Source organism: Penicillium daleae, assembly GCF_028827525.1.
Source record: "Penicillium daleae strain IBT 16125 chromosome Unknown utg000005l_segment0_segment0, whole genome shotgun sequence".
NCBI classification, from domain to species: Eukaryota; Fungi; Ascomycota; class Eurotiomycetes; order Eurotiales; family Aspergillaceae; genus Penicillium; species Penicillium daleae.
In genome coordinates, this window is record NW_026623153.1 from 1,493,795 (window position 1) to 1,518,798 (window position 25,004).

The 25,004-nt window shown below is 51.1% G+C and overlaps 6 protein-coding genes across 6 annotated transcripts; 4 read left to right on the top strand and 2 right to left on the bottom strand.

Annotated features, from left to right (window-relative positions):
* Nucleotides 1–3,295: 3,295 nt before the first annotated feature.
* On the top strand, nucleotides 3,296–4,571 carry N7458_004811 (glycosyltransferase family 32 protein; the record flags this gene model as incomplete). Its single annotated transcript, XM_056908193.1, has 4 exons — nucleotides 3,296–3,574; nucleotides 3,654–3,809; nucleotides 3,870–4,229; nucleotides 4,287–4,571. 4 exons carry the CDS (start codon nucleotides 3,296–3,298, stop codon nucleotides 4,569–4,571), a joined length of 1,080 nt encoding a protein of 359 aa, XP_056766811.1.
* A 2,019-nt stretch (nucleotides 4,572–6,590) lies between these two features.
* N7458_004812 (uncharacterized protein) lies at nucleotides 6,591–7,365 on the top strand (the record flags this gene model as incomplete). The annotated part of the gene is made up of 2 exons (XM_056908194.1): nucleotides 6,591–6,930; nucleotides 7,058–7,365. 2 exons carry the CDS (start codon nucleotides 6,591–6,593, stop codon nucleotides 7,363–7,365), a joined length of 648 nt encoding a protein of 215 aa, XP_056766812.1.
* A 1,297-nt stretch (nucleotides 7,366–8,662) lies between these two features.
* Nucleotides 8,663–9,464, bottom strand: his3 (imidazoleglycerol-phosphate dehydratase HIS3; the record flags this gene model as incomplete). Its single annotated transcript, XM_056908195.1, has 2 exons — nucleotides 8,663–9,077; nucleotides 9,151–9,464. 2 exons carry the CDS (start codon nucleotides 9,462–9,464, stop codon nucleotides 8,663–8,665), a joined length of 729 nt encoding a protein of 242 aa, XP_056766813.1.
* Nucleotides 9,465–9,902: 438 nt separating this feature from the next.
* Nucleotides 9,903–10,446, top strand: N7458_004814 (uncharacterized protein; the record flags this gene model as incomplete). Its single annotated transcript, XM_056908196.1, has 2 exons — nucleotides 9,903–9,995; nucleotides 10,072–10,446. The coding sequence occupies 2 exons, from the start codon at nucleotides 9,903–9,905 to the stop codon at nucleotides 10,444–10,446; spliced, it is 468 nt and encodes a 155-aa protein (XP_056766814.1).
* A 2,605-nt stretch (nucleotides 10,447–13,051) lies between these two features.
* Nucleotides 13,052–16,997, top strand: N7458_004815 (uncharacterized protein; the record flags this gene model as incomplete). Its single annotated transcript, XM_056908197.1, has 2 exons — nucleotides 13,052–14,265; nucleotides 14,318–16,997. The coding sequence occupies 2 exons, from the start codon at nucleotides 13,052–13,054 to the stop codon at nucleotides 16,995–16,997; spliced, it is 3,894 nt and encodes a 1,297-aa protein (XP_056766815.1).
* Nucleotides 16,998–18,214: 1,217 nt separating this feature from the next.
* Nucleotides 18,215–24,942, bottom strand: N7458_004816 (type I polyketide synthase; the record flags this gene model as incomplete). Its single annotated transcript, XM_056908198.1, has 6 exons — nucleotides 18,215–19,933; nucleotides 19,997–20,551; nucleotides 20,604–20,810; nucleotides 20,862–24,251; nucleotides 24,309–24,591; nucleotides 24,656–24,942. The coding sequence occupies 6 exons, from the start codon at nucleotides 24,940–24,942 to the stop codon at nucleotides 18,215–18,217; spliced, it is 6,441 nt and encodes a 2,146-aa protein (XP_056766816.1).
* Between the last annotated feature and the right edge of the window lie 62 nt (nucleotides 24,943–25,004).

Consider the following 25,004-nt stretch of genomic DNA (forward strand, 5'->3'; position numbering starts at 1 on the left):
AGGTATCTACAGTAGTGTAGATACTAGAGCACCGCCAATAACAGGAAGCGATTAGTATCGTGATACAGTTCAAGTAATCTGCTCAACCTCGTCACAAGCACATCCTTATCTGGAATGATCTCAAGAGAACAAAAGCTCCTTACGCTACTACAACATCCCTCCAAACCACCGTACTCCACCATAAAGGCAGTTCCAAGTTCCCACCCATATCCAACTCACATCCACCACGGTCGGGATGGCAAAACACCCCCCCGGCCCCGGGAGTAAACCAGGCCCAGCCGCCAACCGAACCACGGCTAGCACAATCCCGACCAAACCACGAATAGGGTATGTATCTCGCTTTCGCACGCCGGAAGTGGAGTGTCATGCGAGATCCGCCACCAATAGTCCTCAACTTTTATTTCCCTTCCTTGGGGGTTAATGGGTTAGTTAACATGGTCCTCCTCGGCCTACTAGTAGTAGGAGGTTTAGTACTGCTAGTTAGCGATTTGGATAATTACAGTATTTGGGGGCCGTGGGGAAGAAACAGGGGAACACTGGTGTGTGCTATACCTGGTTTGGTTAGACTCGTTGGCCCGTGACGACGCGTTGAGGGGAAAAAAGAAGGGACGGGGACGAGGACTCGTGGAGGAGATTTTTTACGGTGATACGAGGATACGAGTACGGCCGTAGAAGGGTGGGTACGGAGGTTATGGTTATGGATTTACAGTACGGTAGTACAGTAGGATATCGCTAGTTTCCTTCCAGCTGGGAGGTTAGAACCACCCATGGATTAGTTAAGCGGACTTGTGAGCCAATTCGAAGAGAATAATGGGAGACGATGTTTCGTATTCTCTTCTTGCTCTGATGAAACTGAAACTCCTTGCACCGTGCACCACATGTACTTCCAATAATCGCCTATAGCGTAAATAACTCGACAAACTAGAGCACACCAACGATTATAATACACGCCCTGAACCATCTGGATAATTAGAATTTGGGTCGGAGCAAATATTGTACATTCTATCTTACTATCCTACAGTAATAACCACAAATAATCACCGAGGTTGAACTATTCGGCCGAACAGCCTACCTATTTAGGCAATCATTGCGTCGAAAAACTCACTCATCAAGAACCCATACGGAGTTCCATCTCCTGTAGGCTGCAGTCGTACCTTACTATTAGACTTTCCATACTTCTGCAGTCAATGTCACCGGCCCAACACCATAGGCTTATTGGCCACGGCTTGACGCAAACCCGTCACGTCCAACGTCTTAACGGTCGCAGACTCGCAGGGTACTTCGGAGCAGTTAACCGGGGACCGCCACACGGGAACGGCCTTGACAGCGCCGGGTAGGTATTCGAAACCTCCGATCCCCGACTCCCGCTGATGCTTATGTACGGAGTACTCCGGGCAGACATAACTACGGTACTACATAGTTATGCAGTGCGAGGGAAATTCTCACATCAAAATGTGGCTCAATATGGTTCTAGACCTAAGAGTTGATGAAATTCGGGGCACTACAGGAAGCTGTGAGCCAGTAACCTCAGGTGTAGTTGAGCTCTACAACCTGGAACCATAGGTATCGGTTTGTTAAGGGCGTGGGCTCGAATGGGTAGGCGTTGTAGGTTATACTTCGTTTATAGCAGGACTGATAGTTCTCGGGAATGTCTATGCTTACCTAGTGCTTATACTGGGCGCTAAGCGATGGGCTTTCTGTAGGATAAACAGATGATAAAAAGACAGTGAACCTGCGTGGTAGGATGCCCATTCATACTCCCTACCAAGTCCAGGATGTCAGCCCCATTCTCAAGTTCTCTACTGAACCTGTCTTCGCAAAAGATAAACCATTCCCTGGTTAGCTCCCGTTGAGCGCCACGTGCACAGCCTGGTTCGAGAGGCGCAAGGCAAGGCAGCCAAGTAACCACAGGAAGTGAAGAGTGTACAGCAGTAGAGATGGCGGTACTGTAGCCTGTTCTCAATGGATGAATGTATGGATCGGGCCTGCGTACTCGTTGAATGTTGGCCACCACTTGATCCGACTGAACCGGCAGACCTGATTCATACGACGATAATTACCACCGTTGACACCAGGATGACCGAGTCTTACACCAATAATACGCCCGTCAGGAGTTTGCCCCACTGGATCCCCCAGCCCACCAATCACAGCGGGTCAGTTTGAGGTAATCTGCCACAGCCACGACGCTCAGCCTCGGTCTGTACATCAGCACTGGACAGAGCCAAGGCCTTGGACATTGGAAGATGGCGATGATGGTTCCAATACCCAGTACTTCATACTTTGCATGGTTCAACCACTTCTTCTCACCTTTTTTTCTTGGTCAGAAACTAAAACTAAATCATGCGAAAGAGAAAAAAAGAGTAAGCTTCTCCCCCACTCACCACGCATTTCCACGCAACCAAAAGTGGAGCTGGGACCAATGACGGAGCCCTAATGACCCTTTTGCCTTTTGCCTCTTGCCTTTGGGGACTGGATCCGCCCCTGGCAGACCTGGTACTGGTAATTTACCATACTTGACCACAAATGACCAGGCTTACCAGACTTCCAATACCAGGCGGTACCAGAATTACCTAATTACCAGGTGGCTCATCTCCAAAGTTCAGCGTTAACGTTCGGTCCTTTCCTGTTCCTCCTCAACCTTCAACATTCGCTCCTTTCTTCTTCGGCCTTAGCCTTTTCCCCACCTGTCGCTCCTTATTATCGTCGATGATCCTCCCCTTTTAGTTCTCGTATTTTTTTTTTTTGGATTTCCTCTTTTTGGTTGGAGATTGATTTCCTTTCGACTCTAACCCTTTTCTATGTTGGGGCTTCCTCTCCAACCCGCTCTCTCACTCTCCTAACTTCTACCCGACGGCACCAATCTCTCCTCCGCTCAACCAACAACTCCAACTACTCGACACTCTCCCTCGCCGTCTCTCTTCCTCCTCCCTCTGAATATACGCGCGCCCGCCCCCATATTACTCTCTCCATGATCTTGACCTGCTAAAGGCGAGAACCAACCCGCGGCTTAATACAACCACCCCCCTTAACGAACGTCCAACGAACACCGCGGAGATCGCTCGCCAGATCGATCTTACTCCCCCCGAACGGCCCTCGGAGGCCTGTGAGTCCCTCACACGACACGACTTGACGACTTTGCCTGTGTACAAATTCAATTGCACAAACTGCATATCGCCCTTCAATCGTCGACACCAGAAACCCCTGGACGGATTGACTGTTGACCGGCGGAGAACAAACAACCTTCCCTCACCTCTAAACCCTCTACGCGACACATCGTCGCAACACATCACCCACCATGCGGCGCGGTCTCCTGATCTTCATCCTGGTCAACCTGCTCATCCTCACACTCTTGGTCCGCAGCGTGTCAACCCTGCTCTCCTTGTTGGTGGAAGATGCTTCCGCAGATGCCATCCACCGTGCGGAGCTGCCATCTCCCAACTCCAGTCTGATCGAGACAAGGCCTCAAATCATTCCCAAGATCATTCACCAGACCTACAAGAATGAGACGATCCCCGAGGTGTGGCGCGAGGCCCAGCAGAGCTGCATTGACTTGCACCCGGATTATGAGTATATTGTACGTGGACACGGAACATTTCCAGCACAGGATTGAAGCTGTATATTAGTTGGGCACAAGTTGGCTAACTCTCGCGCAGCTGTGGACTAACGAAAAGTCTCGCGACTTCATCGCCGCCGAGTACCCCTGGTTCCTGGATACCTTTGACGGATACAATTACCCCATCCAGCGCGCAGACTCGATTCGCTACTTTGTGCTGGCGCATTACGGTGGCACTTATATCGATCTAGATGATGTACGTTCCTTAATCTACGCATTGACTTTTCAATTGAGCCAGTTCTCATTATATTTACAGGGCTGCAATCGTCGTTTGGACCCGCTCCTCGCCTACCCCGCCTGGGTTCGTCGCACCGTGCCAACTGGTATATCCAACGACGCCATGGGCTCCGTGCCACAGCATCCATTCTTCCTGCGCGTGATTGAATTGCTGCAAAAGTACGACCGCAAATGGGTGCTACCCTATATTACGGTGATGTACTCGACGGGTCCGTTGTTCTTGTCAGTTATCTGGAAGGAGTACATGCAGGATAAGCCTAGCGAATCCGGGCGCGTGCGCATCCTGATGCAGGATGAGTATAACAAGTTCTCGTGGAGCTTCTTCACGCATCACACGGGAAACAGCTGGCATGGCAAGGACGCGCACTTCATCTTCTGGGTAAGATACGTTCCCCTCCCCTTTATCCCGTCGCAATCACTAATCTTACTTGTTTAGATGGGTCAACATTGGGTGTTACTCACTTTTTGCGGATTCATCGTCGCCGGTATCGTCGGTATCTGCCTGTGGTGGACATACGGCCGAATCATGCTACTCGGCGCCAAATACCGCTATCGCTACACCAAACTTCCCTCCATCATCAGCCCGCGCCTGTCATCCTCTCCCACCCGTCGCGCTCGCCGGATGATGCCCACGCTGCTGCGCAGCGTGAGCTTCAAGGAAGATGAAGAAATCGGCGGGGCGACCGAGACCTCCTACGAACTCGGTCGCCGCGACGACTGATTCATCCCTGGCTTCCTTCAACTCTTGATTTCCAGCTGGCGTGTGATTTTTATTTAGCTATCTCTGTTTTCTTTCTCCCACACTACCTCATCGACTGAACCGCCCTTGAACTCGACGGTTACAATGTGCGTCACTATCAACCCGACTAAACCTATTTACCACCCTCGACACCCGTTTATTGTATCGATACGGCCTGGATTACGATCTGCATCATATCAGCATTACATACAATGCGTTGTATAACCTCTCTCGTTTATGTCTTTTTTTTCCGACCTGCGCCGATGATTGCGATGAAAGGGGTATGAACCTCCTTGAACTCGTCGACCCGTTTGTTTCCCATTTTATTTGGGATGCGCTGTTTTGCAGCGCTTGCATGGTGTCCTGTCCTGTCTGGTTTGGCAGAATCCGGATTGCAAGCTTGAACTGGGGCACTTGAGCCGCCTTGGAACTCGATTTTGCTACGGCATCGCATCGCATCGCATCGCATGATCTACCCATGTGATGTGTTACAGTGTCCGACCTCGAACTACCCATCCCACTACCTGGTCTCACGTCCCCGTTACCTCCTGGATGCTATCATCTCTTCTTCCTTCCCGTCTATTTATTGGCTACCAATTTTAAACAACATTCCTAGATTTCCATTCTTGGGATGAAGAAGGGTGATGATTCTGGAACAAGATGTGGGATTGATTCTGGGATTTGGGGATTGGATGGGGCCTGGATTCTGCCTGGTTCTTGCACTTGCACCTTGGTATGGAGATGGACATGGCATATGGATATTTGTGAATGGATGTATCTCTGTTGAATAATATCAAATTCAATTATTTCAAATGGGCTTATCAATTTCTCTTGTCTTCGTCAAGTAAAGGTTTCTATAGCTCGAATTCAGGCGAATGATGTAGTCCTGTAAACTAGCGGCTACAGTCCAACGGGTCGGCTCCTCTCAACCAACCAACCGCCATACCCAAAGTTTACTTCCGCCTTTCAGCGTTTCAGCTTCCTGAAACATAACCCCTAGCTAGACCCTGCTACCCTGCCTCGTGGGCACTGCCAGTGGTGCAACTACTTACAGTAGCACACTCTTGAGTCTTAAACCTACTCAACCAATAAGAACCCCCAACCATACATAACCCACCATAGTCCCTGACATAACCCCCCCCAAATCTACTACCGTACCATGATCCTCCTGACCATGGGGTTTTAGGGTTTCTGGGGGTTGGGGTTTAACTGGATCGCGACTTTTTGCGAGGGGGTTTCATGGGCGGACTGGTTCGACGAATCCTATCGTTAATATTGAATCTGCTGTATAGATTGGGAGTTGTGTATGACCTCGACCCCGTACTTTGCGCTGTTGTATTATGCGTTCTATGGCTGGTACATTCTATCCTGTGGTGTAGGTGGATAGTTACAGTAATACTACAGTAGTTGCTGAGTAGTTGAAGTGTGGCGTAGAGCATTCATTCATACCATCCGCGTCCCGCAGGCAATGGCACTGGCATTGGCATTGGCATTCGACAACGCGGTTGAATCTCGCATTCCCCATGACGGAGAGGAGACATGTCCAACCCCCCTTCTCCTAGCTTAGACTTTTCCCACCACAACTCCTTAATTTGCAATGTTAGTGGTTTCGGGGCATTTGATTGTATCTACTGGTGTAGGTTGTAATGTGTGATGTATCATGCCATTTTGCCCTTGTTTCGGGTCACATTTTAGTGGGTGGATGGGGTTTGGCGTGAGGGTATATAAGGTATAGGTATAACCCTTGCCTTGGGTTAATAGGAAGGGACAGTATTCAGGACTGACTGACTTGGTGTTTGACTGCGACAAGTATCCAAAAGAGTTGCCATTTACAATCTACTTTCAACTTGATTTGATCGACTCTGTCACCACAACTTGTCCATTCTTTCTTGCTAGTCTCTTCCATCCATTGTCTCCATCGATCTATAAACAAACTATCAAACCACCAAACCCTACAACCACTACAACTATCAACAACCACCTCATCCCACACTTTACAAAATGCACCTCCTCACCCCCCTCACCCTCCTCCTCACCCTGTCTCTCTCAACAGCCCACCCCCTCCACAAACCCCTCCACAAAACCAAAACCAAATCCGACACCGCCATAACCGAAGCCCAAATCCTAACTATCGCCCCAACATCCAACACATGCGACAACCCGCCCGCCGTGGGCGAATGCGCAACCGCAGATACAGCCGCCAAGTACACAGCCCAATCATTCGATACGTACAGCGTCACCAGCAAGGCCGAGCAAGCCGCCGTGATCAGTCTGATGGCATTTGAAAGTTTGGATTTCAAGTATAACAAGAATCATTTCCCCGGTGTTGCCGGGCAGGGAAGTACGTTTATACATGCACCCCATTCCTAAAAGACACAAGTTTCAATCTCAATCTATACACCTCCCATCTTCCAAAGATACCATACGCAAGCAAGCAATCAACTTAGCGCTAACCCTTCTTCAACCAGCCCGAAACATGCAATCACCAACCTACAACAAAAAATACGCCTCCTCCCTCCCCTCCCTAGCAGACAAACTCGCCTCCGTGTCCGACTCCCCCGCAGACCTACTAGACCTGCTCCGCGCAAACGAGGCCTTTGATTTCGGGTCCGGCGCGTGGTTCCTCACCACGCAGTGTACGGCTGATGTGCGGGCTGCGCTGCAGAAGGGCGATCAGGCCGGGTGGGAGCGGTATATTAGTGATTGTGTGGGGACGAGTGTTACGGATGAGAGGAAGAGTTATTGGGAGAGGGCTGTTCAGGCTCTTGGTGTTTAGTTGTTTAGGTGGGGGGTTAGTTGGGATAGGATTGGGATTGGGATTGGTATTTGGAGTTTTTGGTATGGCATCGGAGCTGGTTCTTCGATTCTTTGATGGGCGGTGATTTTACCGGTTTATTTTTCTGGGAGTTGTGCGTTCGCTTACTGGCGTGTATGGTTTACATGGCGTTTTGATAGTCTCTTTTAAACAGTGTTGATTCCATTCATCTCGAGTGATTCACAAATCAGCCACTACTCAACAGAGTAAACAATATCTCTTCCCATGTTCGTCACTTGCTCCATCAGACGTATTTCTCATAGAATCGTCATCGACTTGTGACTCCTCCTCGTCCTCCATCTCAACAAGCGCCTTAAGAATTCGTAGTCCCTCCTCTGCATCCTCCTCATTCCATGGCTTCAATTGGGACGAGTACAGAAACATTGACCAGCCGCCGAAGGACTTGACAATTGCCCGTTCAGATATGTGAGAGGGGGTTCTTCGGGCAATCATTCGCATGATTTTTGGGTTGATTGGGAGGGTATCATACGAGAGCGTCGGTTGAAGGCATTTTGTTCTTTGTTCTTTGGAATTGGTGATGAGGGTGGGGTTTGTTTGTTTGGAGAGGGTTTCTGGAGTGAGGTTCGAATCCAGCGGTGAGGATGAGATACATGGGAGGAGAGGAGAGGAGGGGAAAGAGCGTCATCTGATACCTGATATTATCTATACGGAAGCTAAGAGTTGGTTTATAGAAAGGAATACTTGATTTTCAAGAGGGAGAGATGTGCTAGACTTTGTATTTACTCTGGGAAAATGCTGGCTCGCTGATTATATGCCTAGAGCATAGACTGTCTCTTCTGGTAGCGCTCTGTACTCGAGTCTTCTCAACCCTGTTCCGAACCACGTTATTGATATTAAATATTAGAGTGAGAAACAAAACGCAAGAGGCGAGCTAGAAGGTAGAAAGAAGTACGGAGAATATACAACGTGAGATGATCCACATGTGGACTTCGTCCAGATAGGTCTACACTAGAGGAGTGGACCCGGAGTATCAACCTTGAGGTCCGAAGCTTGGCATTGATGAGCTTGAATGGATGGCCACCAAGTAAGAGACTAGGCACATCCAGTTCCAGCAGCCCACTTGAACCATTAGAAGATATCTGCAACGGTAGATCAATTCAGGAGTCATTGAATTCTCCATAGTATATACTGTATTCACAACTTTTAAGTCTATCCGCCAAAAACAACAAACAAGAAAACGTGGTATATCAACTCATCCATCATCATCATCAAGAAATTACCACCCACCATCTTTACTTTACAAAACTCCCTTTGTACTAACAATATCCCCCGCCCCAACCTCCCCCTCAACCCTCCGCGCAGTCGCCGCCCGGATCGCAACAGCAAGCGCCTTAAACGCACTCTCCGCGCGATGGTGGTCATTATCACCATAAGTGCAGCCAACATGCAACGTGACATCCGCCGCCTGCGCAAAGCTCTGCAAACCGTGGGTGATCATCTCAGTGCTCAGATCACCAATCTTCTCGCGCTTGAAGCCAAGGTTGATCACTGCCCAGGGACGGCTGGAGAGATCGATGACGGCCCAGGAAAGCGCTTCGTCGAGGGGGCGTCGCCGCGGCCGAAGCGGGCGAGGGATTGGCGGGCGCCGAGGGCTTTTGTGAATGCCGTGCCGAGGGCGAGGAAGGTATCTTCTGTTGTGTGGTGGTCGTCGACTGGACGGGGAATTAGTAAGAAGTAATGAATTCATGATGTATAAGGAGAAGGTGATTGATTGACTCACTGTACAAATCGCCCTTAGCCCGCACAGCCAAACTCCACCCACCATGCTTCGCCAGCGCATGCAACATGTGGTCCAAGAACCCAATGCCTGTGCTAATAGTAATCTGCTGGGTCGGCGTGAACTGCGTCGCATGGTGGGCACCCTTAATCGGCACAATGCCCTTCTTTTCGGCCTCGGCCTCGGCGGGGTCCGTCGATGGGGGGAAGTGCGACATCGGCTCGAAGGGTGGGAGGACGCCTCCGTCCAGGGAGAGCGAGACCTGGATCTTGGTCTCGTTGGTGGACCGGGAGACGGTCGCGGTGCGGGCGGGGAGAGGCATGGTGGGATTGGGTGTGAAGTTGCAGATTGAGAGGGAGAGGAAATGAGTGTATTGGATTTCGGGGTGAGGGTCGGTGATAATCGGATTTGTCTTTTATCGGAGTGGCTATCGGGATTATCGTTGATCCGGGTCGGTGATTGGCGATTTCGGGGTTTGCTCTGACATCAAGATAGGGAACTAAGCTACTGAATTCCAATATTCGACTGAATCTGTCTGGCTGGTCCGGGATTGCACTATATTTTTTTTTTCTTACCTGTTTGGATTTGCTTCAGCTCTGGATTACTATTGGATTCGTGCCTGATTCGCTGGATTGACAATTCCATACATTTGAGACTACCGTGCTTCCCTTCTTGTCCCGCACCGCACCGAGAGCTCAAGCTTTCCAGGGCAAGACAGTCTTCTAGCCCACGGTTATACTATTACATCCTCACTCTCAATATGCCACCACCATCCAACCACAGGGCCGATATCGAGCCCCCAGAGGAGATCACCACCGAAGCCGCCAAAGGATTCATGACGGGCGTATTCCGCGTAAGTTCTCGCCTTACCACCACAAACGACATATACTCCTCCTCTGCCATCACCTACTAACCATCCCAACCACTAGTTCGGCTCCGTCTCCATCCTAGCACACATGATAATGATCCTCCCACACCCCTTCACCTTCACGACACCAACATCACAAACCACCACCACGCCCGAATCCCACCCCCGTCCCCGCCCATCACCCTTCTCCCGCGAATACCTCCGCTCGCGCCTCTTCTACAAACCACTAGAAGGATTCTCAGAGTGGCTCTCGCCCGCGTCGCGGGTGTACCGTGGCCTGACGCCGCAGTTCAAGGTGTTTCTGCAGATTGCGGCGATGACCCTGGGGGGATGTATTTGGGCCGAGAGACGGGTTAACGAGTATATTGAGATTATGAGGCGGATTAAGCGTGCGGAGCGGCTTCAGGCGCAGCGGGAGCATGGGTCTCGGCCGTGAAATGAACTATGTGGAGGGGGATTAGGGAAGGGTGTTTCGGAAGTTGGTTGGGAGGAATTGATGGCCGTTACGGAGTCGGTCATATCGGGCGCTTGGATATCGGTATTAAAACAGGTTGTACAGTACGATATTGCTGGTAGCCGGGACATACTGTAACAGGAGGAAAAAGGGCAAGAAACCACAATTGTACTCCGTCCTCGCAGCACCGGCGATGAGTTGCTTGTTCGGACGTCGAAGATATGACGTCAATTGTCATGACAACACGCAACCATTATTTCTTGGGGAAATCAAACTCCGTCCGTGTGTTGATCTACAGTATTGGGATCTCCATTTTTCGTGAGCCCTAGGCCTGGGGACATCGCGTCAGACTGACCCCGGGAGGCTGGAGGCTGGAGGCTGGGGCATCCATCGTGGTGCGTAAGTGGGCGATCATGGTGGATCCGCGGAGATCGACTGGGGAGATTGGGATGTTCTCAGGAATTGGGTTGTAGGACTTGACTATTTGTATTGAGTGTTCGTCTGTGGGGAAGGTACTTAGAAAGTACTGTATGTACTGATTGACCGGTATGACGATAGCTCGAGGGGAGGTACCGTAGTAGCTTGTAGAATTTCCATAGTTCTATCTGTGGGTATCAAGACACTACTAGTTAATCAGCACTATTCCAAGGCTGTCAGCACCTATATGTACTAGTTAACTCCAGTAGGCTAATCCATTATTATTGTATGTACTATCTTACTACGTACAGTATCAGTAGTTAGTTATATCCCGCCAGGGCCTAGCGCCGGATCCCAGTACAGTAGTACAGTAGTTCCTGCGGGACAACCAAGACCCAACCAGTCACGATCCCTGCCGGTAGAACGGTGGCCAAGGTCAAGCTACTACTGTACAGGAGTTCACCCCGTCCTCGATGCTGATAGGGCGCTACAGGAATTAATTTATTGCCTCCGTACTTAATCCATCTCAACCGATCGGGGTGTGGAGTAAGTAGCCCGCCTCTTACGTGGCCCGGGGGGGAACCCGCCCGCTCGCATGCGGGATGCAATTCGACAAGTTGCGAGTCGTGAACGCATGTCTTAGCAGACGGGCGGTGGGCGTTGGGGCTGGAGCTGACGAGAGGCTATGTTTGAGAATAGTTTATTGGGAGTGTTACTCCTATGGGGATAGTCCGGTAGTAGGGTGGGGGAATGGTACTATTCTTGGGGTTGGGGTATCGTGTTGCAGTTGATTAGGGAATAGTAGTATATACTTTGTATGTACTCCGTACTCCGTATACCTTGGAAGACAAAGTACGAGACATCGGAATAGAAAATAGAAATCTGGACTGACTCCTGCAAGATAGAACAGACCAAAAGCGACCGAAAACGACGAGCGAGCCGAGCCTGAAACACCCACTTGGTGTTGCGTTTCTCGTTCGTTTAAACTGGTTGAACCTGCATCCGTCCATTCCTCACCTCCTTTTTCTTGTTTCTTCTTTATTCGAGAATCTCAACTCCACGCCCTTGTCTGTATTCCTCCTCTTATCGCCGCGCTCGTCCATTCTCCGTCTCGGGTTCTCTCTCTCTCTCTCTGTTCGCGTCCAAGCGCTCGGACTAATCCCTGTCTTGCCTGTCTTGCCCAACTTACATAACCCGATTCTCTCGAGTTTCTCCGATCCTCGCCAATAATCATCCCCGGTTCCTTTCGGTCTGTCCAAGCCCATTTCTCGTTGATCGGCATCTCTGACCTCATCTTTCGGTCGGATTAGCTTTGGAAGCATCTGCTCCCAACCGCAAGTCGTAACAGGGAAAAAGAAGAACGGCTGCATATCGGACTAGTCGACTGGATCACCGCCCTTTTGGAGCTCATATTTTTTAGTTTTAATTTTTTTTTTTTGGTTTTCTTTTCTCTTTTCCTCGTTTCTTTCTTCCTTCTTGCTAGTTAAACCGTACCAGAACAGCTCCAGATTCCCCCCCCACCCCAATTCCGGACCCTCTAAGCTGTTAAGCTGTCTCTGTTCCTGTCTGTTCCTGTCGCTCTCTTTATCTTCTCTTCGCCTGGTGCAACCATCATCAACCCACCTTGTTTCCCTTCCCCTCCAACCTCGCCACAGTGTTGACTGGTGCCACTGACGCGTCTGGAGATTTCCGGCTTCGACACACACTTCTCCCCCCCCATATACCTCCTTTGACAGCCGCATCGGAAACTACCCTGGTGGATTCCAACCATCTCGCCTCCCAAAAATCCCAATTGCTTCTTCTCATGGCGCCGTAAAGGTTGACTGTACGCTACAACTCCCTCCCCTCCCCCCATCTCCATCTGAACATTCCCCCGGTCCTCTACCCCCGCTTTTCAATCCCACCTTCCCCGACTCTCCTGCAAGCCAGGCCTAGCTCTGGATGGTGTAGATGATATGGCCAGTGCATTGCAATTCTAACCGGACCTATCCAGTGAGAACGACGTTGGGGGTCGTCAATGAGATACAGCTTGCTTTTCCCGCCTACTCTTCGCGCCGCAGATCTCGGTCTCCGACGCTCACGCTCGCTTCAATAACAATCTACCTTGTGGTCCTCTCTCCCCCACCTCTCTCCCTCGCTTCCTCAACCGGTCAATTGTCCATCCTCGACCATGGCCGAACTTATCATCGGCAAAAGAGAACGAAGAAAATCTCTCAGCGTCTTTAGCCCATCGTCTGTCACATCGGCCCGGCCCGCTCTTCATGCTCGCACTCCATCCGATGATATCCTCGCTCGAGAGAAGAAAGCGCGTCGCAATTCGGGCTTCTTTGGCCGGTCCCAAAGTCCCAACCGATGGGCCAGTGGAGGGAATGTCCTCCGTCGGCCGGGCACCGCAGGCTCGGACACCGCCGCCTGGTCGGCGCAACCACCGCCCCTCGAGACCACCCGGCCTGGGCGGAAATCATTGCAGAAGAAACGAGCCTCCGTCTTTGGCTCATTGAAGTCGATGCCCGCTGGTGAAGATGATGATCCCCTCAGTGCCTCCATTGCTTCCCTGGGAGATGATCCGCAGAGCGCAAGCAGTCCCCGAAATGGGATCTGGTCGTCTGCAATTCTCCATCATGGCGAGATTCAGACAATGGGTGGTATGTGGAAGCGGAAGAGCCAGTACCTTGTTCTCACGGACACGCATCTGGTTCGATTTAAGAATCAAGCCAAGGCTGCCGATGCCTTTCCCTCGATTCCGCATTCGTACAATGCCCGGGCCCCGGCGTCGAACCGTCAATCCGTAGCTTCGATCAGTTCGCTGCAGGACATGCAGGTGATGGTTTCGACCGACGCGTCTGCCGGTATTCCGCTCAACAGTATCATTGCAGTGTACATGCTAGAAGATGGACGACTCTCGCCTACCGTGGAAGTGGCTTATCTCGATGAACGTACCCACAAGGCGGCATTGATACAAATGCAGACCGCCGATCTGCAGGAATTGAATCTCTGGATGGTTGGAATTCGCCAGGCCGCGTCGATGGCGCGGTCCAACGATCCCCTCCCGTTCAATCGGGGCTCCGTCGAGTACGTGGCCCGGATGTTGGAACACGAACGAGATTATGATCCGGTCGCTTTCCGGATGTTCCGTGTCATACAGATTGCGTCTAGCAAGTCTCCCACTCGTTCGTCTTCGGATGATCTGACAAAGTTATCGCCCACGGGGTGCTACCTAGCCATTGGTCTACACAAGGTCCACCTGATACCCATGCAGAAGGCTGCCAATCGGTCGTCGGTCGTGTCTCTGTCTGATCTGGAGACGGGTGCCTCCTTTGGTCTTATGAATCTGACGGGTCTTTCCATGGAGTACGGCGATGATAGTCTGCATCTAACGTTTCGGTAAGTCATCGTCAAATCTTGCAAACGACATCCCGCTTACACATACCTCTAGGGTCCCTCTGCGGAAATCCTTCAACGTATTCCTGGCCTCGGTCCATTCAGTAGAGGTGGCCCGTTGGATCCGACAACATACCCAGTTTCTGCGCCCGTTGTGGACAAGACAACCGTACGACTTTGTAGTTCCCCGGGAATTGCATAATGGTGAAAATTTTCCACCCGTCACTTTGGATGAAGACTATGGCTGCTTTGATCGGACCTTGGTTGCTTATTCTGCTAGTTACGACGTGGATACCTCCAACATCCGATACACGATTGACCTGGACTGCGAGGATGCTCCATGCTTCCATCTTTTGCGACCCGCGTCTCCGACGAATTCGCGGTACAGCGCGTTGGAATTGATTGCGGTTATGCGTGCGCTGCGATACAACGAGTCCTTCCGGTCGATTTCATTCCGCGGTATCAATCTAGATGCGCTGCAGGGCTTGCGAGATGTTCATGGCGTGGATGTCGACGTCCACCTCGACCGATCAGGATGTCTTGTACAAATTCCAGGTCAAGCCAACTTGACCGTCCTGTCACAAGAGGTACGCGCGTTGGCATTGAAAAGTAAATGGCTGCGTCGACTCGACTTTGCATACTGTCTGACCCGCACGCCCACTTTGGACAAGGGCAGTCGTGATCCCGGTTGCGGAATCCCAGAAGCCATTTTCCCCGTGTGTCGTCGGGAATTGACCAGCGTGAATTGGGTTGTGCTGAATGGTATCAAACTTGGCGAGTCGGATCTGGATTACCTGGTGGATGCGGCGTCGCAGAAGAGGAGTCACCTGCGAGCACTGGAAGTCGGCGACTGTGGATTATCAGTGCACGATCTGGACCTTTTGCTGTCAACTCTTGTCGCACAGGAAAAGACCCTCGAAGTTATCAATATTTCCGGAGTGCAGGGTCGACTAAGTCCGGACATGCTGCATCAGTATATTGGATACTTTGGCCAGCTTCGAAAGATCAATCTCTCCCGCATTTCGCGCACGTCCGGCCCCGAGCCGCTGATCACGGCAGAAATGCTGTTCAATTGGCAGCTCGAGGAACTAGTTCTCAGCCGGACGGCTGTCAATCGCGAGACCGTGGATTCCATCGCCACGTATCTGGCCAGCGACCGCTCGCGTAACTTGCGCATGCTTCGACTCGATCAGTGTGGGTTGAGCGGGGAAGACGTTGCCATGTTCCTGCATTCGATGTCTCTGGAACCAGACTCGCCGCGGAGCTTGCACTTGCATGTCAACGAGAACCGTATTGATAATGGCTGCTCGTTTCTGTTCGACGCCATCGGCAAGAATATGACGCCCTCGCACTTATCCATGCAGATGATCGATTTCAAGAAAGAGGAGCATTTCCGAGAACTTGTTGATTCGCTTCGCAAGAACCGGACCCTGCGGTACCTGGATATCTCCAAGGCTTCCCTGCCGTACGATGCGGGTCCGGAAACCTGCCGTATGCTGCAGTTGATGTTCGAAGAGAACGAGACTCTAGAAGCTTTTGATATTAGCGGGGAGAGCGCGCATCTGGATGTTGCTCGGTTTGGAATCGGCCTTAATCTCGCGCTGACAGGCTTGAAGAAGAACAAGTCTCTCAAGGTATTGCGCATCGAGCATCAGAAGCTGGGTCTTCAGGGTGCCAATACGCTGGCCTCGGTGCTGGAGGAGAATGAATCCCTTCGTGAAGTGCATTGCGAGAACAACGATATCAACCTTCAGTCCTTTACCGTGTTGGTTAACGGGTTGCAGTGCAACCGGACTCTTCTTAGCCTTTCTCGAATGGATCGCGACAGAGTTCTCTCCCTTGACAAGGTCCGTCGGGAAGTTGATAATGTCCGCTGGGATAATAGTACCCTGCAGACATCGACGGCAACTTCGATTCGTCGCTCTTTACACGCTGCGATGAGTGGGCGGCCTGGTGCTGCCGGTAATCGCCTCACCAAACACATGCCCGCGAACGCTGTCCCCTCTCCTGACTCTATCCCATTCGCCAGTCAAAACGTGGACCTGGTAGTACAATCCTTGCAGCGCAAGTGGGACATGGAAGTCTCTCGTCTGCAACGGTATCTCCTTCGAAACTACAACATCGCGAACGGCATCATAGACGAAACGCTCGACGATGCCGCCAGCGACGGTCGACCTGGTACAGCCGCCAGCCTGGGCACGATGCTCGATAACCTCAAATTCGAAGTCGCCATATCCGCAGACGAAATCCACGCCTCCCCACCAGACCCAACCTCCATCCCTATCAACCTCACCCGAACAAACACAAACACAAACAGCCTCGAAACCCAACCCATCCAAATAACCATCGAACCAAAATCATCAACATCCCGCAAGAAAAGCACCCCAACTCTCCGCTCCCAACCATCCCATCCATCCCACACCCTCCCACCAGAATACCCCTCCAGCCCATCCTCAGCACGCCTCGCCCTCCCCGTCCCCGCCGTCCCCGCAGCAGTAACGAAGGCGAACAGCGTGCGCAGCGCGCGTAGCTCTAGTACCGTGTCGACGGGTGCTGGCAGTGGACGCAGCACGTATGGAATGGCCTCGTCAACGCTGAGGGGCTTTTTGACGGGGAGCGCTTTGAAGGAGAAGAGGCGGGTGGAGGGTATGCGTCCTGTTTGTGTGGCCACGGACGATAAACCGCCGCAGTTGGATTGGGCGCCGCCGAAGTTGGATTTACAGGAGTTGCAATAATCCTACGCATGGTGGCCTATGGATTGTCGGTGATATCTCGTTGTCTCGTGGTGCGTTTGTATATGGATCGGATCGTGGACCGGGTATAGCATCCGAGTTTACGTTTGTGAATGCGACTCGGTTTTGGATTCATGCATTCAGATCCGAATTACGTCCTAAGAAACTCTGTCTCACCCTCTTCTCATCTACGTTTCTACGTGCAGAATTGCAGAATAAATCCCGATACGATATCCCTTGTTCCACGCTTATCTTACAACTACCTATTGCAACTACTCATCATCATCGCAGGCGTTTTACATACTCCCCTTCTACATTTTCACACTTCATACCTGATTCTGTTTCCATTCCAATTTGCATTTGCATTTATTTCCAGGGGGTTGGGTTACACCCCCTATCTCACATTCACATTCACATTCACGTTAATCTCATGTTCCTCCGTCCAAGTCCGAAACAGGTACAATAACCTCGATTTGGCATCTGGCATTCGCAGCGTTGGCGTTGGAAGTTGTCGTTTTTTTTTTTTTTTTTTCACTCTTTGATTGGACTTTTGCTTTTTTTTGCTTTCATATCACTACTTACCACTTACCTATATCCCTCGCTGAGCTAGGCTGGGCTAGGCTGGGGTGCGGTGTTTGTTGGTGATGTCGATGTCGATATGTGACCCTGTGATTTTATATAACGGTTGAATTTTGGGTTTGGGTTTCTTGCGCTGGTTAGTCTCTTGTTTCTTGTTTCTTGGGGTTTGGGGTAGGTGTTTTGTCCGGTGGATTTTGGTTGATTGGAGGGGTGCCCGCCTATTCTGGGATAGGAAATGTTAATACAGTGCTTTCTAGATGTTGAATGTTGATGATCCATACTTCTATTTCAACTTGGTTATGGTGCTGGGTTAATCAACTGTCCGTAAGCACAGTCTCTATACTGTTCCCGACCAGTATGAATTTCTAGTATTCCAGCAAGAAGACGTGACAGTTTAACTGTTCTATTTCCCTCTGTTGATATTAACCCAATAAGATTCAATTTTGTATGATCTTCGCTGTCTCGCGATGTCCTGAATCAGTCTTGCTGGCATCATGATCGTCGACAGTAAACCACGAAGCGGTATATGATGCCTACAACTCTACACCTTTTCAAGTCAAAATCCACAGATCTGCGAGAATCGTGTATATAAGAAGTCTATACCAATTTAATCTGCGATAATAAACATCAAAACAACAAAATCAAGATCCGAGCGACTGAAAGATGAACGATGCAAGCTTAGGGGCAAAGTCTCCCCTCATCATTGTAAAGTGATTGGTGCCATGAGCCTTCTCAATAAGAATCTTACACCCAGGGAAGAGCCTTCCCCAACCATTATCTGAGAAATCAGTACGAGCCTCAGTCAAGAACTTCATTCCCTCCGTGTCCTCGGGACAAGAGGGCGGCCGTGGAATGTCCGCATTGTCCATGACACTCTCGCAAGCCCAGATCATCGACACGCGGGGCTTGTTAGCGTCAGTTAGCGTCAACGGAGAAGCATAGTACTCGTGCAGCGTGTCGATCGTGGCATTAAAATGGGGGACCAGCCATTCCGGTACCTGAGTGGGTGCATTGTCGCCCTGGGTCTTACCAAAGAGGTGTACCTTGTTGCAGTAGTCATAAAAATGCTGCGGGAGACGATCCAGCCCGTGCGGCACGGGGCTGTCTATGAGAGTAAGACTTTCGACTCGTTCGTGATAATCCTCGATCATCATCTGGGTGGCGCGGTAGGCCAAAATACCACCTGCGGACCAACCGCCAAAGTGGTAGGGGCCACGAGGCTGACGGCGACGGACTTCTTCGATATAGCTCTTGATCAGGTCATCCACGGTGCAGTTGAAAAGATGGGGCTGACGATGATAAGGCGAATTCAGGCCCACAACGGAGACGCTGGAGTCGACACGAGGGATCCCTGTGTATGAGGTCGCGGAGCCAGCGCCATCGGGGAAGAGGAACAGCGTCTTGTCCGTCTTGGATGGTGAGCCTTGCAAGAGAACTGAGGTGGTACGTGGCACGGGCGTAGCTGCTGGCTTTACATCCTTGTCCTCGCCAGGCGACGGGAAGTAGTCTGATGTTTCTGACGCTGGGGTGATAGGTTCTGGTGCTGGGGTGAAATTGTGGTTATCGTCGCCCGAACTCGAACTATCGCTACTAGATCGATCCCCCGCAAACAGGACTTTGATCTCGCCAATGGTCGGATAATCAGTGAAGATAGATTCCAGTGGAATATCCAATTCCAGCTCTTCGGCGAACCGGCTGACGATCACAAGTGATAGCAGTGAGTCGATGCCCATGTCAGAAAACACGCAGTCGTCCGTTAATTCGGCAATGCTGATTCCACTCTCCTCGGAAATGATTGACAGTGCAGTCGTCCAATTGGAAGGGGTTGACACGACCTTGACTTGGGAAACTTGAATGGGGATTTCTCCAACAGGAGCAGACGCAGCGGGGACTGATGTCTGTGCTAGTTCGTTGGTTTGATGCTGGTCGAGGTAAGCTTTCAGATCAGCCACCGTGGGATAAGTGAGGAAAAATCCTTCCACAGGCACATCTAGAGACAGCTCCTCCCGGAATCGACTAGTGATGACAAGAGAAAGCAGAGAATCAAGTCCCATGTCGGCAAAGACACAACTGTCTTCCAGTTCGGATAGCGCTACGCCACTCTCATCCGAGATGGTTTGCAACGCGGATGCCACGAGCGAAGATGAGTCCGCCGGTAGTGACGACTTCACGGCTGGAGGCGTTGCACTGGGCTGAGGATTAGTAGCTCGATGCTCGACCTTCTTTGGTGCAGAGGCAGCTGCCTTGGGTGCCTGCTTCGCAGAGGCGACAAAAGCCTTTTTAGCAGATGCCACAAGGGCTGGGTCACCACTCTCCATCGAGAGCACATAGCGCAGGACATGTCTTGGGACACCTTGAGACTGCACAATAAAAGTCAGCATCTCCAGCCAGATATGCTTGTGGGAAGGACAGCAGTAACTCACAACCACGCCTTGGAAAGTCACCACAACAGTATCACCATCCATCACAATCATATCGCCCTCGAACATGCGACTTTCTCCCTCAACCATCTGCACAAACGTAGCGTAATGTGCATCCGGTCGTAACGGCTCATACAACTGCAAGCTCTTCCAACCATGGTTAACAAAGACTTCCCGGTCAAGGTCCGCATCATCATTGCAATTCATCACAAATCCGCTGGACTGGGCCAGACCGTCGAGATAAGAGGGATGAGTATGGAATTTTCCAGGAGATTGTACTTCAGAGAAGCATACACGACCTGCCGCCTCTAGGGTCTTGCTATCTATGATAACCTCCTCAATCGTGCGGTAGTCTTGATGGAATTCGGCCAAGGGACGAATCATCTTGTACACCATAGCGCGGTTGAATCGCTGGGTCTTGCCGGGCTCCAGGCCCTCACGCATCTCGCGCATGCGTTGCTGAATCTTAGTACGTTCTTTTTCAGCGGCTGCGCGGCGAGTTGGGCTTGACAGCAGAATTGTGCAGTGCGCGTGTTCGTTAGTTGGCTGGCCCTTAGACTATCCCAGAGTAAGCATGACCGTTTTTATGGCCGATCTGGATTGGACTTACATCGAGAGAAAGGAATCGACACAGAGCACTGCCTGCGTCCCAATCAACGGTTGTCGCTGCGCGCAGAAGATGCGTGCCACTGGATTTTGCAATAAGCGCCTTTTTGATGGTCATATCGGTGATGGCAACCACAGAGTCGGCATCTTGGCACTGGTGCCGGCCACGCAGATATTCACCCACCGTCATTGCAATATCCGCATACACCGACTAGAGAAAGAGTCAGAAAGTTTACAAACACTGGGGCTAGGGGAAACGAACTGGAGTGCAGAGAGGAATTCCATCCACGTTATGACCTTGCACAATCGGACTCAGATCCTTGCGACACAGATCAGCTTCAACCATAATACCGTCCTTGGTTTCCTCCAAAATGCGATGGATAGTAGTCGACTCCTCCAGACGAGCGCTCTGGATCAGTGGTGGATCTCCTTTGCGTAGAGACCAGTCATTGACATACTGAACCCAGTAATCTTTCAGGTTCCAGTTATACGCTGGAAGTCGAATGACATGCTGCGCTGCCGCAAAGGGGCGATGGCATTCATTCCAGGCAATATCCAGCCCGGCACGATACAGCATTGAGATAGCCTCACCCAGACTCTGCCAGTCGTCATGCCCTCGTTGCAGAGTCGGCACTGCGTGAGCTATTTTGGAGGATGCCTTGATCAGGCCCGTCACTACTCCATGCGGACCGATCTCCACGAATTGGGTGCGATCAGTGATTACCCCCGTAGATCGAGCAACCTGAATTGCCTGATGGAAGTTGACAGTCTCGCGGCAGTGTCGCTGTAGATAATCTGGCCCAAAAATTCCCCTAGTCTCCACGATCTCACCCAGCAAGGGCGACAGAACAGGGATCGACGGCTTGTTGAAAACAATCGGCTGAGCTGCCTGGACCAGATCATCCAGAATAGGCTGCACCTGGGAGGAGTGATAGGCATACGGAACTGGGATTGTCTTGGATCGCACACCTGCTTGCGAAAGGGTTTGCTGAAGAGCTTCGATTTGGTAGTTGGGGCCAGCCAGAACTGTTTCCTCCGGGGCATTGATACACGCGATTTCATGTTCCATCCCAGCCAAGGCCAACTCGACATCAGTTACTGATGCACGCGCCGCCAACATGCTGTGGGTATGCAAAGTGCAGTGCTCCCCCAAGAGCTGTGCCCGCTTACCAACAAGGAAGACGGTATCAGCGTCGGAGAGAACACCGGCAACGTTTAATGCGGCGTACTCTCCCAGACTATGACCGACTACAGCGGTAGGGACGATTCCAAATGATGCCCAGAGGCGTGCCAGTGCGATCTGAAGGCAAACACTCGCCAGCTGTGCAGTCAAAGGCGAGAAGTGTTTCAAGCTGGAGTCTGAATCATTCTCGATGAACGGCAGGAAGCTTTCAAAGCCCAGAGACAGAGCAATGCGGTCTAATAGTTGCATATTGCTGCGGAATGATGGCATACACTCGTATAGCTGTCGACTCATTCCAACAAATTGGCCCCCCTGTCCAGTGAAGGTAAATACCAGCTTAGGGACCCCAAGAGGACGATTGGCACCGTCACCGCGGGATAGAGCAGCTTGGAGCAGCTTGTTAATATCGGAAATGCTGGAGCCTTGCACAATCACACGATGAAGATGGTGCATGCGACGAGCAGTCGTCGTGTAAGAGAGTTGTGGCAAAGAGAGATCTTCTCCAGCAGACGCAATGAAACCAAGAAGTGACTTGACATTTGCTTCGAGGGAGGAAGCACACTTAGCCGACACAGCAACAAGATGACTAGTACGCGGATCACTTCCCTCATCGATCTGTGGCAATGAGGGTGCATCTTCCAACAAGAGTGCAGTGTTGCCTCCAGCGGCGCTGAAGTTATTGACGAGCACACGACGGGGCTCACTTTGTCGTCCCCATGCTGTAGGAGTCAATGAAATATGCACATTGCGATCACCCAGGTCGGTGGGAAATTTGCGATTGATGCGAGTCTTGATACCACAATGGGGGACGATGGTATTGTGCTCCATCATCAACAAGACCTTAATAAGACTCGACACACCAGAAGCAGCTTCTCCATGGCCAATGTTAGCCTTTGCAGACCCCAAGTACAATGGCTGATCCGGAGTACGATAGGAGAGAGATGAAGGTGCCAGCGCAGACAGCACCGAGTTCATCTCTCCAGCATCACCAGCCTGAGTACCTGTTCCATGCATCTCGGCATAGCTAATGCTATAAGGAGCAACCCCGGCCATCCGTAGCAGATTTTGAATAAGAAATTGCTGCGCGCCGGAATGGGGCCTTGTGATTGATTCTGCATCAGCAGAGTGGTTCGTACCGGCGCTCAGGATGACGCCGCAAATGGGATCACGATCGGCCAGTGCATCGTCTAGCCGCTTCAAAATGACGGTACCAACGCCCTCTCCACGGCAATATCCATCTGCTTCGTCATCGAACGTCTTGCAATTGCCAGTTCGAGATAGGAAGTGGCCGCGGTCCAGACCCGCCGTGAAGTCAGGGTTTGTGAGAACATTGGTGCCTCCTGCAATGGCTGTGTCGACTTCACCACGCCACAGAGCATTGCAAGCGAGGTGAATAGCTGCTAGAATTGACGAGCATGCAGTGTCAACAGCATAGCTTGGACCAGTGAACTTGAAGCAGTAGTTCAACCGGCCAGGGATGAACGCACGATTGCCGCCGGGGATGAAGTATGTATCGATGTTTTGCGCGGTGTTGGTCTCCATCCAATCATTGGATGTAACACCATACCAAACACCAACACGATCCTTGGCTGTAGATGGCGTTGCATTAGGTACCAGACCAGCTCGCTCCATCGCCTCGTAAGCTGTCATTAAGGCAACGCGCTGCGCAGGATCTACCTGGGGCGCCTCGCGAGGTGACAGGTTGAAGAAGCGAGCATCAAACGCTGCTGGGTTCTGCAACCAGCAGCCGTAGGGCGTGGCACTCGTGTTCTTCTTTCCCTTGCTTGGCTCGGCGACATGGGTTCGTGCGTCCCAGTGCGTAGCTGGCACGACCTCGTGAACATCAAGCCCCTTGATGAGTAGATCCCAGAACTCTTCGTTGCATTCGGCATGAGGATATCGGCCAGAGTATCCGATGATGGCAATTTTGGACGAGTCGATATTCTCAGTAGGTTTCAGTGTCGGAGCTGTAGCAGGAGCAGGCTGATACCGAGTAAAACTGGTAGCAGCTTCAATGGATTCGGCAAGTCGAGGTCCTACCAAACTACCAAAGGACTGGACGTGGAACTTGGGTGCTTCCGGCTTGTCTTGCTTAGGAAGAGCTGAGATCATTCCATTGACCAAGCTCTGCCAGCGAAGAGTCTCCAAGAGAATTTGAGCTAGAGCATATTCAAATCGGGAGCGAACAACTGTTCCCTCGAAAGGGTTTCCACTTGTACTAGAGATGAAAGGGATGTTGCATTTAGTCTTCTTCTCATCAGCGAGAAGGTCACCCAGAATAGACTCGGAATCTGTAACATCAAAAAGGGTAGAAGAATGATAAGGAGCAAAGATCGGAATAGATCGCGGATTGAGGGAAGCAAACTCGGAGGATTGTCTCAGACGAAGAAGACTCGTCGGCGGTCCACTGATTGTCACAGCATGTGACAGATATGCGCTAATATAAGGTCGAGTGTGCGATGGTAGATGCTAAATGAGGTCAGACTTCTGCGTCATTTATATCGACAGAAAGAACGAACTACCAACCTGAGCTTCTATGAATCGATCGATGCGGAGTGAGATCTCATCTGGTGACCGTGTAGCAACAACCATAGACCATGACTCTGTCTCAGATTGATCGATCGCACGTCCGACCCGGGATACATGCAGCCCTGTTCTAAATGCGATCTGGATTGTTCGTGCGCCAACGTCTGGGAGTTCGGAAATGGACTGGCAACTGCTAACGGCTGCAGCAGACAAAGAGCCAAGGCAAAGACCACCAATAATTATGTCCGATGGGCTGGCATAAGTGGAGGCTGTGCTTTGGGCTCTAGAAGAGATTGTTAGAATATCAGATTCAACTCCCATGACCGAGACGAAGGTAACAGACTTACTGAATAAAATGAGCCAGTTGATTGATACAGGTTAGAACACTGTCAATGGCTGGATACGCCTTCTTCTGAGAATCCCTCCAGTCCAGCAAGCTGGCCACGGAAGGGAAATGAGGATATTGTTGACGGACTTGGGGCGCCAGCGAGCTGATCTCCGTACGCACTCCTCGAACAGCCTTGTTCAAGAAGGAGCTTAGCAACGGTTCAGTATTGGGGGATAGTAGACGACGGAGCGATGTAAAGTCGTCAGTCTGGTCTCCAAACAAGATGATGTGCTGAACGCGTGCCATTCTGGAAGAAGATTCGGTAGTACTCATGGAAGGTAGTTACTGCATCCCGATCTACTCCAGGG